This window comes from Schistocerca nitens, chromosome 1, assembly GCF_023898315.1.
Source record: "Schistocerca nitens isolate TAMUIC-IGC-003100 chromosome 1, iqSchNite1.1, whole genome shotgun sequence".
NCBI lineage: Eukaryota > Metazoa > Arthropoda > Insecta > Orthoptera > Acrididae > Schistocerca > Schistocerca nitens.
The window spans coordinates 508,919,369-508,933,845 of record NC_064614.1 but is presented as its reverse complement, the minus strand read 5'-3'; the positions used below and the strand labels follow the sequence as shown (position 1 = coordinate 508,933,845).

The 14,477-nt window shown below is 44.9% G+C and overlaps 1 protein-coding gene across 1 annotated transcript in view; it reads right to left on the bottom strand.

Annotated features, from left to right (window-relative positions):
* Positions 1-14,477, bottom strand: part of LOC126253101 (conserved oligomeric Golgi complex subunit 7) — a 93,303-nt gene that overhangs the window by 21,440 nt on the left and 57,386 nt on the right. Inside the window, exons 10-11 of the mRNA XM_049954210.1 lie at positions 12,598-12,718; positions 3,181-3,354 (exon numbers count right to left, since the gene is read on the bottom strand). Of these exons, the coding sequence (XP_049810167.1) occupies positions 3,181-3,354; positions 12,598-12,718 (295 nt within the window). The remainder of the gene's footprint in view (positions 1-3,180; positions 3,355-12,597; positions 12,719-14,477) is intronic.

Here is a 14,477-nt window from a genome sequence, read left to right as displayed (position 1 = left end):
GAGAGCAAAAGGGAACAATTGACAGGAATAGGGGAAAGAAATACAGTAGGAGAAGAATGGGTAGCTTTGAGAGATGAAGTAGTGAAGGCAGCAGAGGACCTAGTAGGTAAAAAGACGAGGGCTAGTAGAAATCCTTGGGTACAGAAGAAATACTGAATTTAATTGATGAAAGGAGAAAATATAAAAATGCAGTAAATAAAGCAGGCAAAAAGGAATAAAAACGTCTCAAAAACCAGATGGACAGGAAGTGCAAAATGGCTAAGCAGGGATGGCTAGAAGACAAATGTAAGGATGTAGAGGCTTATCTCACTAGGGGTAAGATAGATACTGCCTACAGGAAAATTAAAGAGACCTTTGGAGAAAAGAGAACCACTTCTATGAATATCAAAAGCTCAGATGGAAACCCAGTTCTAAGCAAAGAAGGGGAAGCAGAAAGGTGGAGGGAGTATATAGAGGGTCTATACAAGGGCAATGTACTTGAGGACAATATTATGGAAATGGAAGACGATGTAGATGAAGATGAAATGGGAGATACGACACTGCGTGAAGAGTTTGACAGAGCACTGAAAGACCTGAGTCGAAACAAGGCCCCGGGAGTAGACAACATTTCGTTAGAATTACTGACGGCCTTCGGAGAGCCAGTCCTGACAAAACTCTACCATCTGGTGAGCATGATGTATGAGACAGGCGAAATACCCTCAGAATTCAAGAAGAATATAATAATTCCGATCCCAAATGGTTCAAATGGCTCTGAGCACTATGCGACTTAACTTCTGAGGTCATCAGTCGCCTAGAACTTAGAACTAATTAAACCTAACTAACCTAAGGACATCACACACATCCATGCCCGAGGCAGGATTCGAACCTGCGACCGTAGCGGCCACGCGGTTCCAGACTGAAGCGCCTTTAACCGCAAGGCCACAACGGCCGGCTCCGATCCCAAAGAAAGCAGGTGCTGACAGATGTGAAAATTACTGAACAATCAATTTAATAAGTCACGGATGCAAAATACTAACACGTATTCTCTACAGACGAGTGGAAAAACTGGTAGAAGCTGACCTCAGGGAAGACAGTTTGGATTCCGTAGAAATATTGGAACACGTGAGGCAATACTGACCCTACGACTTATCTTAGAAGCTAGATTAAGGAAAGGCAAACCTACGTTTCTAGCATTTGTAGACTTAGAGAACACCTTTGACAATGTTGACTCGAATACTCTCTTTCAAATTCTGAAGGTGGCAGGGGTAAAATACAGGGACCGAAAAACTATTAACAATTTGTACAGAAACCAGATGGCAGTTATAAGAGTCGAGGGGCATGAAAGGGAAGCAGTGGTTGGAAAGGGAGTGAGACAGGGTTGTAGCCTATCCCTGATGTTATTCAATCTGTATATTGAGCAAGCAGTGAAGGAAACAAAAGAATTATTCAGAGTAGGTATTAAAATCCATGGAGAAGAAATAAAAACTTTGAGGTTCGCCGATGACATTGTAATTCTGTCAGAGACAGCAAAGGACTTGGAAGAGCAGTTGAACGGAATGGACAGTGTCATGAAAGGAGGATATAAGATGAACATCAACAAAAGCAAAACGAGGATAATGGAATGTAGTCGAATTAAGTCGGGTGATGCTGAGGGAATTAGATTACAAAATGAGACACCTAAAGTAGTAAAGGAGTTTTGCTATTTGGGGAGCAAAATAACTGATGATGGTCGAAGTAGAGAGGATATCAAATGTAGACTGGCAATGGCAAGGAAAGGGTTTCTGAAGAAGAGAAATTTGTTAACATCGAGTATAGATTTAAGTGTCAGGAAGTCGTTTCTGAAAGTATTTGTATGGAGCGTAGCCATGTATGGAAGTGAAACATGGACCATAACTAGTTTGGACAAGAAGAGAATAGAAGCTTTTGAAATGTGGTGCTACAGAAGAATGTTGAAGATTAGATGGGTACATCATATAACTAATGAGGAGGTATTGAATAGGATTGGAGAGAAGAGAAATTTGTGGCGCAACTTGACTAGAAGAAGGGATTGGTTGGTAGGACATGTTCTGAGGCATCAAGGGATCACTAATTTAGTATTGGAGGGCAGCGTGGAGGGTAAAAATCGTAGAGGGAGACCAAAAGATGAATACACTAAACAGATTCAGAAGGATGTAGGTTGCAGTAGGTACTGGGAGATGAAGAAGCTTGCACAGGATACAGTAGCATGGAGAGCTGCATCAAACCAGTCTCAGGACTGAAGACTACAACAACAACGACTACATCATCTTAAGCTCAACAGAACTGCTCAAACTGATTTGTCTGTCAATGGAGTTGACAGCCCAGTGGATCTGCAGTCAGCAGATTAATGAACAATAATGGTACACATATCTGTTTTCAATGGAGGGCAGGAAATGCAAAAGAAGATTCCAAGATGTACAACGTGTAAGCTTCACACAGGTACCGAAGCGTTATTCATCAACCTTCCAACTACTCCGATGCTGTGTTTCACTTCTTTCTGTCTTGTGTTAATCTCTTCAGCACTGCATGCTACACCTAAACTGATCTGAGTCACATTTTTGGCCTGCTTTGCTTAAAATCTCTCCTTCACAAAGTCAGACAAGCTAACTACAGACAATTTTCGCTTCCAGGTAAATATTTTCTGTAAATTATTTCTTGCTAAGTCTATTCATAGCAACTTATACCATAATTTACCACATTATTTATCATATTCTACAGCAGTATATGTCAACTATTCCTCTTTAGTTTCCTAAATGTTCATATTCAAAGTGGACAAGTATCATTTACAGAATTCTTGGTAATGATTGATAGTAGATTCTCTTGTTATTGTATCATCTCCAATTTTAGCAAATAGCAGTTTAATTTTATTGATTTGCTTATCTTCACTTGTACTTCATTAAAGTTTCCATTGAGCTTAATTAAAAAACAATTGTAGTGTTCACAAATTTTCTAGCCCAATGTTAATTTTTATCTTTTATACCAAAACAGCGTCTCTATGTGCTCCAGTACAAAAGAAATGTTACAAATCGATCTGCATAGGCCTCCAAAAGGATAAAATACAAAAATGGTATATGTAGTCATACCTAATTACATTCTAATACCAGCTACTGCAACTATGTCTGTCACTCCCTAGCCAATCATGTTAATGATTTTTCTCCTTAACAAAGACAGAGTGTATCTCACCTTCTTGAATGCTCAACACCAAATTGTCAAGTTCTTTTACACCATCTGGACTGAGGAGAAGCTGTTTGTACCGCATGAAAGGTGAAGTGTTCTGGGCCTGTAACTTTTGAGATGTGTCCTGTATGCTGCGCACTAAGTCTGCCCCCATTTGCTTTACTTGACTGAGTAGTTCGCCTGCAACAAACATAGATCATTTCTTTTAATTTCTCTTTATATAAAAGTTGAAGACATACTTTTGAGAAAATTTATTTTCAAACACACTAAAAGCAAAATATCAATAAACGAAACAGTTATTCTCTGAATGAGACGTTTCTGAAAAGATGTGAAAGATATGGAATAATGACGAATATAATAGATACGACAATATTATGAAAAGGATAGATTGCTGCTCACCATATAGTGGAGATGTTGAGTTTTAGACAGACACAACAAAAAGAGTGCCAAACAAGTGAGCTTTCGGCCAAAAAGTGTTCCTCAAGGCAACACACATTCACACAAGCACAATTCACACATACATGACCACTGCCTCAGGCTGGCGAGGCTAGAATCTCTGGTCTGAGACAGTGGTCATATGTGTGTGTGCACGTGTTATGCTTGCGCGAATGTGTGCAAAAGCTCACTTGTGTAGCAGTCCATTTGTTTTGCCTGTGTTCAACTCAACATCTCCACTACATGGTAAGTAGCAATCTATCTTTTTAAATATTATGAGAAGGAAAGTTGCCACTCACCATATAGCAGAGATGCTGCGTCGCAGATAGGCACACCAAAAAGATTTTCACATTTAAAGCTTTCAGTCAATGGCCTTTGACAACAATAGACAACACATACGAGTGCGCGCGCGCGCACACACACACACACACACACACACACACACACACACACACACACACACACACACACACACACACACACACACACACACACACGACTGCAGTCTCAGGCAACTGAAACCACACTGCGAGCAGCAGCACCAGTACATGATGGGAGTGGCGACTGGATGGGGGAAAGGAGGAGGCTGGGGGCGGGCAGGGGAAGAGATAGAATGGTGGGGATGACAGACAGTGAAGTGCTGCAGGTTGGGTGGAGAGCAGGGGAGAGGTGGAGGAGGGGGGGGGGCGGAATAGCGAAAAAGGAGAGATATAAATAAAAAAATAAAATACAATAAATAAAAAAGACTGGGTGTGGTGGTGGAATGATGGCTGTGTAGTCCTAGAATGGGAGCAAGGAAGGGGCTGGATGGGTGAGGACAGCAACTAATGAAGTTTGAGACCAGGAGGGTTACGGGAACATACGATGTATTGCAGAGAAAGTTCCCCCCTGCGCAATTCAGAAGAGCTGGTATTGGTGGGAAGGATCCACACAGCACAGGCTGTGAAGCAGTCACTGAAATGAAGGATATCATGTTTGGCAGCGTGCTCAGCAACAGGGTGGTCCACTTGTTTCTTGGCCACCGTTTGTCAGTGGCTATTCATGCGAACAGACAGCTTGTTGGATGTCATGCCTTCACAGAATGCAGCACAATGGTTGCAGCTTAGCTTGTAGACCACACGACTGGTTTCATAGGTAGCCCTGCCTTTGATGGCACCCATCCAGCTCCTTCCCTGCTCCCATTCCAGCACTACACAGCTGTCATTCCAACACTACACCCAGTCTTTTTTTATTTATTTTATTTTTTTATTTATTTTATTTTATTTTTATTTATTTTATTTTATTTTATTTTTTATTTATTTCCCTATATTTCTCTTCTCTTCCTCTACTCCCCCCCCCCCCCCTCCTCTCCCTTGCCCGCCGCCCAACCTGCAGCACTTCACTGTCCGCCATCCCCACCACCCCACCATACTATCGTTCCCCCAGCCTCCTCCTTTCCCTGGTGCTGCTGCTCACAGTGTGGTTTCAGTTGCCCGAGACCACAGTCGTGTGTGGCGCGCGTGCGTGAATGTGTGTCTATTGTTGACAAAGGCCACTGGCCAAAAGCTTTAAGTGTGAAAATCTTTTTGTTGTGCCTATCTGTGACTCAGCATCTCCGCTATATGGTGAGTAGCAACTTCCCTTCTTATAACATTGTCATATTCCATCCTGGATTTTCCACTGTTTGATTAAACTATCCTCATCATAATATTGTCATTATTCTATGCTGTATTTTCCATAACTGATATGAAGACTTAACCCTCCAGCCAGTAGTGATTTTGCGAATTTTCTATATAAATCTGCTCACAGGCACAGAAGCTATAGATCAAAGTTGGTGCTATAATTTTGTTCTTCTCCTCCTAAGTAACAACTTTACCAAAATTCAGAATGTCAACAGACATAACCAAATTGCAAATCCGTAGCAAACAAGAAAGAAATTTCAAAATTTTGCATGGTATAACAGACTTATCAGAAAAAAGTGATTTTTGTCACTATTAATATTGTAGGGTATGTACCAGGAAAGACAATCACTTTTGATAATGATGTATGAGGCAACTGACTCATTTCCCAATACACTACTGCCACAAATTAAAACTTAAAATGCACACTTTTGAGGGGTTTTCACTTTATATTCACCTCGAAAACAGCAAAAATTTATAGCCTACATGGTGAAATAAACTCAAAACTGTGAAACACGATGAAAACTGCCCGATTACATCTCGGATGTTTGTGACATCTTGAATGTTTGTTTTCCACCTGCAGCCATTAGCTGCATCACACTAATGCAGTGGTTCTAGCACATAGAGTGATAAACAGCAAGCTCACTTGGCAGCTTGTTCCAAAGGATGGCCGATTTTTTCGATGTATAGCAAACTAAGTGACCGTAGTTTCCACTTAGGTTTAATTTATATAGTTATACTTTGGAGCCCACTTCACTATCACGCATCACCATAGTTCTGCTAGGAGCCTATTCACAGAATTTGGACTATATTGTGCCTCTGCTATTGTGCCTCTACCAACTGTAGCCAACATAGGATACTCCATTTGCGGCACCACAATTAACAGAATGTGTTCAGTGAACAGTTGTGTGATGACTTGTTCATCTTTGTTGCAGTCAAAAATTGTGTTTAATGCATTGTGATGGCAGACAGATTATTATAGATGTAACAGATTTCAAGGACAGAGAAACACTGAAATAAAAAAATTGAAACCACAGAAGGTTTAACTTTATTTCATATTCATTGGTATAAATAAATAACACACATGAAGGAAAACTCAAGTGTATATATGAACTTTTACAATGGCTGCTGTGTTAACATTACAGCAAGCAATGAGTTTGAAGTGCAAACGGTGCATGTCGGCAATACTGCAGAACACTCCACTTCGACCACTCAGTACAATGAACAACGAAAAGTTTATCAAGCAATACACTAGAGGTCACTGCACTCACATCATCAGAGTATACTGCACTCCCACTGGCTACAGAAGGAAAACACCACCCCTTCCCCACGTCAGATTCAGATGCCTTTCACGGTACTTCACAGTTTTCAGTTTAATTAACCAGTTCATCAAGTTTTGCTTATTTATGGGTGAGCACACAGAAAAGAGCTCTCAAAAACACATTTTTACAAACAATTTGTGGTCACAGTGTTGTGGCGTAGTAAGACAACCACGCCACTCTGAAGTAGCCGAAAGGCACGCGTCAAACTCACGCAGGCTAGAGATAGGTCTGAAACAGGATACGTACTGCTGAATGCTATAAAGAAAAGTACGTAGCTTCTGGAATACTTAACTTTAATCCATCCTTGTGGTACATCGCTCTTGACGATTCAAGTGAGACTCTTTAGATACACGCTATGTAAGGCTAATGGCGTCTTGCTAGGTCGTAGCCATGGACTTAGCTGAAGGCTATTCTAACTATCTGCTCGGCAAAGGAGCGCGGCTTCGTCAGTGTAGTCGCTAGCAAAGTCGTCCGTACAACTGGGGCGAGTGCTAGTCCGTCTCTCGAGACCTGCCGTGTGGTGGCGCTCGGTCTGCGATCACTGACAGTGGCGACACGCGGGTCCGACATGTACTAATGGACCGCGGCCGATTTAAAGCTACCACCTAGCAAGTGTGGTGTCTTGCGGTGACACCACACATAGCATGTTGGAAAATATGCTCGGCTACCTTGTACCCAGAAACTAATTTCAATTTTTTGACAAGTTTTTGCTTGCTGTTACACATCTGTGATTTTTTAAGAACTGATGAAATTAATTACTGCAAATTATTGTATAAACATTGTATTGGAGAGGATCACCCTTTTTAACCATACATACCAATTACACTTGTTTTTGCTCGTATTTTGGAGGTATTATCATTTTCCTCGATTCTACATCTTCCTCAATTTTGCATTTTTTAAAGCCTGGACCACATGAAAACTGGGTCTGCCTTGGGATGCACGGGCACACGAGGCTGTTGTTTTACTGCTCAATAGTGTTTGACATGCATGTCTCATGGGATGTCATGCCAGTGGGGCGAGTCAAATGTGTATGGCCGTCTCATGGAGGCACTTGTGTCCTGGAGTGGAACCTTTGAACTAAAGAACCTAGCAATCTTTTTTCAATGTGCCTTTCTGTTACTCAGTGCCTCCTTTATGTGTGAGCAGCAATCTGTCCTTTTCAAATCGTTGTTACATCACATGTTGTGAAAAGTATGTTCAAAATATGAAAGGAAACAATTATAGAAAGCAAATTTTAGACATGAGAGGCCATTACATTATAAATTGATAAAATAGGCAACTGGAGCAGAAAACACAGAAACAGATGTGAAGAAATGGATTCCGCAATGTCAGTTTTCGGAATATTCAACACTTCGATCATCGAGACAAAAGAGCAGTTGGGTAATAAGAAAATTTAAAAGTAAAACGTGCAGTTTCAAGAGAACTTTCTTTATATCATGTTTATCCTTTAAAAGAGGTTTTCCTGTTATAACGTCAAGTTTAACAAATACATTTCAGAATGACACAACACATATAAGTCACAGAGTAAGTTGACAAGCAAGACATGTGTACACGTTAGCATTCGAATGAGCACTGAGTCCCAGTCTAGCGGCCGCTGCTCGGCTGGCCGCTTAGGTGGCGCAGCTGCTGCATGGCTGGCAGACAGCGCCACACGTAGAGGACGCGCGTAATTGCACGGCGGCGCTTTGAATGATCGGCGAGTCACAACACTTTTCCCCCCTTTGAAATTGTTGCACTGGTCTTGATGGAGGTGTCCTGGAGATGGCTAAAGTCCATAGGCGTTGTTTGACTCGCCGTAAAGTCTCGAGGAGGAGGCTTCCCGTACAGACGGAAGTGTCCCCGATGACAACGGGTCGAGATGACAGGTGACGTAGGGGTCGAATCTGCTGGGGCCCCCTGCACCAATCTGCCCGTTGCGGCAAGTCCAGTTGATATGACAGGAGACATGGGCGATGTGTTGGCATCCGTTGGAGGAGGAGGCGAGTAGATTTGCTCTGACAGAGGATGGTCATCTGGTTCCTGCATGGGCACGTCTCCTGGTGGCGTCCGTTCTTGTGCTGGTATCGCGATGACGGTGAGAGGGCTGCATTGTGAGTATTGAGAGATGCCAAGATCCCGAGCGTCAGGTAGGGCCAAAAGTGGTGTAGCGGCATTTGGAACAGGCGTTGCTGGCACACGAGGCCGAAGCTGGTCCGAATGACGCACTGCAACACCCGTGTCCGTCTGAATTTCATACAGGCATCTGCCACGGTGTCTTAAGATGCGGCCCGGGCTCCATTTTGGCCGCCTGCCATATCCCCGTACCCAGACGAGGTCGTCGGCGGTGAACCGGCCAAGGGAAGGCACCCGCGGCCGTGAGGCCGCAGAAGATGGAGTAGCGTGCGGGGCTGTCGGCCATGTAAGAGCTCAGCCGGGCTGTGGTCGCCCAGGGGGGTGAAACGGTAAGACGTCAGAAACTGGAGAAGCGCATCATCAGCAGCAGAAGAAGTCATAAGTTTCCACATCTGAGCCTTAAATGTGCGGACCAGTCGTTCAGCCTCACCGTTGGATTGTGGATGGAACGGTGGGGCCGTGACATGCATAACGCCGTGACGAGCACAAAAATCCGCAAATTCGGAAGAGGCAAATTGCGGACCATTATCAGTAACAAGAGTAGCGGGGAGGCCTTCCAAAGATACCACTGGAGGCGGTGTGCAGCCTTGTCGGGAAGTGACGTTGATGGATGAAACAAGGAAACAAGTGGTTTGTGATCTGTAACAAGATAAAATTTTGAGCCATAGAGAAGAACACCAAACTTATGAAGAGCATAAATAATGGCCAAAGCTTCTTTTTCAATTTGAGAATACTTTTGTTGGGCATCTGTGAGCATTTTGGAGGCATAAGCAATGGGTTGTTCCGAACCATCAGAAAAACGGTGCGCAAGGACTGCACCGACCCCGTATTGAGAGGCGTCTGTGGCAAGAACAAGATGTTGGCGAGGTCGATAAGTAGCCAGGCACGGGGGCTGTTTCAGCATAGTCTTCAATTTCTGGAAAGCCGCATCGCATGACGCGGACCAGTGAAAAGGCACGTTTTTATGCAACAGGCGATGCAACAGCTGAGCCACCGAAGCCGCAGACAGTAAAAACTTGTAATAGTATGCTATTTTCCCCAAGAAGGCCTGCAGTTCCTTAACAGATGTAGGGCAAGGAAGGGCATCGATCGCAGCGACAGTTTGCTGAAGCGGACGAATACCATCCCGAGAGAGTTGAAACCCCAAGTACGTGATAGATGCCTGAAAAACATGTGATTTCTGAAGATTACACTTAAGACCAGCAGTCTGTAAGACATGAAAAAGTGTGCGGAGATTTTGAAGATGGTCTCCAGTGGTGGAGCCAGTGACAACAATGTCGTCCATGTAATTGATACACCCAGGGACAGGGAGCAATAATTGTTCCAAGAATTGCTGAAAGAGAGCAGGGGCGCTAGCAACCCCGAATGGCAAGCGTTGGTATTGATAGAGGCCGAAAGGCGTGTTAAGGACCAGAAACTGCCGGGAAGCAGCGTCGAGAGGAAGTTGATGATAAGCTTCTGACAGGTCAATTTTAGAAAAATACTGGCCTCCAGCAAGTTTAGTGAACAGTTCTTCAGGACGGGGCATAGGGTAAGGGTCGATGAGGCATTGAGCATTTACAGTGGCTTTGAAATCGCCACAGAGACGAATATCACCATTTGGCTTAGCAACGACAACGACAGGAGAGGACCACTCACTGGAAGTGACAGGAAGCAAGACCCCTGAAGTAGTGAGACGATCCAACTCCCGTTTTACCCGATCACGAAGGGCCATAGGAATGGGCGAGCCCGAAAAAACTTAGGCCGAGCAGTGGGTATGAGTGTGATATGAGCTTCAAAGTCGTTTGCATGGCCTAACCCAGGAGAAAAAATGGGACGAAAATGTCGTCGACAAGGAATCCAGTTGAGCACAAGGAATAGCATCAGAGACAATATTGACAGAGTCATCTATGGAGGACCCAAAAACGCGAAAGGCATCGAAACCGAAAAGATTTTCTGCATTGCTCTGGTCGACCACAAATATGGGAACAGTGCGAACGACGGATTTGTAAGATACCTCAGCATTAAACTGTCCCAAGAGAGAAATCTTCTGTTTATTGAACGTCCGTAATTGCCGAGTGACAGGTGACAGGAGTGGAGAACCCAACTGAAGATACATCTGAGAATTAATTATAGTGGCAGCAGAACCGGTATCCACTTGCATGCGAACATCTCGACCAAGGATTTGGACAGTGAGGAATAACTTCCCTGAAAGGGAAGAAGTGCAATTGACAGACTGCACAGAATCAGAATCAGTGTCACGTTCATTAACATCATGTATGCGGTCGGATTTGCAAACGGAAGACACATGACCTTTCTTTTTGCAATTGTGACACACAGCCCAACGTTGGGGACAATCCTTGCGTGAATGTTTCGTAAAACACCGCGGACATGAAGGAAGTTGCCGGGGGTTTTGCTGCAGTTTCTTAGCGGGTTGTTTACGGCTAGGCCGAGGTTGCGCGTGGGAGCGCACTGCGGCCACATCGGCTGGCGGGGACGTGCCGCACGCGTCGTCAACAGCGCACAGGGGTTGTATTTCCCCGACATCACCCCACACCTCTATTTGCGCCCCAGCGGCGCGAGAAATTTCAAAAGACTGTGCAATGGAGACAACTTCATCTAGAGTCGGATTCGCCAACTGAAGGGCACGTTGCCGAACTTCTTTGTCGGGCACCGACCAGATAATAGCATCCCGTACCATGGAATCGGCATAGGATTCTTTGTGAACGTCAGTAACAAATTGACACTTTCGACTGAGGCCGTGAAGTTCAGCAGCCCAAGCGCGATAGGATTGATGTGGCTGTTTTTGACAACGATAAAAGGCAACACGAGAGGCTATCACATGCGTTTGCTTTTGAAAATAGACAGACAGAAGTGAGCACATTTCAGCAAAGGACAAAGGTGCAGGATCCTTCAAAGGAGCCAATTGCGACAACAACCGATACATTTGAGGTGAAATCCAGGAAAGGAACAGAGACTTACATGGTTGTTCATCCGTGACATGAAATGCCAAGAAGTGCTGTCGAAGACGTTTTTCATAATCAGACCAGTCTTCCGCCGTCTCGTCGTAAGGAGGAAAAGGAGGTACAGTCAACGACGAGAAACGCCCCGCATTTGACGCCGCGACGAAATCGTGAATCACCACTGTTAGAAGCATTTGCTGTTCAAGGAGATTTTGCAATAGTTGCTCGACAGTAGCCATGGAACCCTGTGAGTCAACGGTGAAAAGGAAAAATCCACTACCTCGTCGCCAATTGTTATAACATCAAGTTTAACCAATATATTTCAGAACCACACAACACATATAAGTCACAGAGTAAGTTGACAAGCAAGACATGTGTACACGTTAGCATTCGAATGAGCAGAGTCCCAGTCTAGCGGCCGCTGCTCGGGTGGCCACTTAGGTGGTGCAGCTGCTGCATGGCTGGCAGACAGCGCCGCATGTAGAGGACGCGCGTAATTGTGCGGCGGCACTTTGAATGATCGGCGAGTCACAACATTTCCTTTCCAGTAGGATCCATGTGTCTTTTTCCTTTTCACTCATTTTTGCTGACTGTCCACAAGACACACAAATGTGTAGATGTTTCAAATGTTTTGCATACAATGCCCATTTGTGTGTGTGTGTGTGTGTGTGTGTGTGTGTGTCCCCACACCACTGCTACACAAGTTATTCATATTTCAACAACTGGTAAGTAGGCATAATTGCTCTGAATCAAAAAGGGCTACTGTGAATAATCAGTTATACATTTGGTGTTTTAGATCTTTCACTTTTAACAGAAATTATGCATTTTTCAACAAATGGGCATGGAATTTTATGCTTCTCAATTCCACCCATAAGAGCAAAAAGTATCACTGACCACTCTTAACGGTCTAGTATTCATCACCCACCTGCATTCTTAACTGAGTATGTAACTTACCAACATTCTGTAGCAATGTAAGACACATTTGGAACATATTCCAGTGCTCATGATCGCCTTTTTGTTGGTCTAGGCGTTTAAGGGCTGCACGATATCTGTCCAAGTAATCACCAAGGAAGGCCTAAAATAAATTATTCAGTTATTATATCAACCATTGGTTGCGAAAGCTTGAATTTTGTGTGTATGTTTGTGTTTGTTTGTGTGTCTATCAAATTGCCAGCGCTTTCGTTTGGTAACTTACATCATCTTTGTTTTTATACACTCCTGGAAACGGAAAAAAGAACACATTGACACCGGTGTGTCAGACCCACCATACTTGCTCCGGACACTGCGAGAGGGCTGTACAAGCAATGATCACACGCACGGCACAGCGGACACACCAGGAACCGCGGTGTTGGCCGTCGAATGGCGCTAGCTGCGCAGCATTTGTGCACCGCCGCCGTCAGTGTCAGCCAGTTTGCCGTGGCATACGGAGCTCCATCGCAGTCTTTAACACTGGTAGCATGCCGCGACAGCGTGGACGTGAACCGTATGTGCAGTTGACGGACTTTGAGCGAGGGCGTATAGTGGGCATGCGGGAGGCTGGGTGGACGTACCGCCGAATTGCTCAACACGTGGGGCGTGAGGTCTCCACAGTACATCGATGTTGTCGCCAGTGGTCGGCGGAAGGTGCACGTGCCCGTCGACCTGGGACCGGACCGCAGCGACGCACGGATGCACGCCAAGACCGTAGGATCCTACGCAGTGCCGTAGGGGACCGCACCGCCACTTCCCAGCAAATTAGGGACACTGTTGCTCCTGGGGTATCGGCGAGGACCATTCGCAACCGTCTCCATGAAGCTGGGCTACGGTCCCGCACACCGTTAGGCCGTCTTCCGCTCACGCCCCAACATCGTGCAGCCCGCCTCCAGTGGTGTCGCGACAGGCGTGAATGGAGGGACGAATGGAGACGTGTCGTCTTCAGCGATGAGAGTCGCTTCTGCCTTGGTGCCAATGATGGTCGTATGCGTGTTTGGCGCCGTGCAGGTGAGCGCCACAATCAGGACTGCATACGACCGAGGCACACAGGGCCAACGCCCGGCATCATGGTGTGGGGAGCGATCTCCAACACTGGCCGTACACCACTGGTGATCGTCGAGGGGACACTGAATAGTGCACGGTACATCCAAACCGTCATCGAACCCATCGTTCTACCATTCCTAGACCGGCAAGGGAACTTGCTGTTCCAACAGGACAATGCATGTCCGCATGTATCCCGTGCCACCCAACGTGCTCTAGAAGGTGTAAGTCAACTACCCTGGCCAGCAAGATCTCCGGATCTGTCCCCCATTGAGCATGTTTGGGACTGGATGAAGCGTCGTCTCACGCGGTCTGCACGTCCAGCACGAACGCTGGTCCAACTGAGGCGCCAGGTGGAAATGGCATGGCAAGCCGTTCCACAGGACTACATCCAGCATCTCTACGATCGTCTCCATGGGAGAATAGCAGCCTGCATTGCTGCGAAAGGTGGATATACACTGTACTAGTGCCGACATTGTGCATGCTCTGTTGCCTGTGTCTACGTGCCTGTGGTTCTGTCAGTGTGATCATGTGATGTATCTGACCCCAGGAATGTGTCAATAAAGTTTCCCCTTCCTGGGACAATGAATTCACGGTGTTCTTATTTCAATTTCCAGGAGTGTATATATACTAATTAGTTATAGACATGAATATGATCTCAAAGCACTGGAAATATGTATCTCACAGAAATTTTGGAGTAATGAAAGGCATTTTAAACAAAGTTAAAAATTTGAATTTTCATTTCCATGAATCTGGAAAAGCGTTTGAGTAAAAATATAAAACAGATGTAACAAAAAATCAAGCTATTGTATATTTATTGG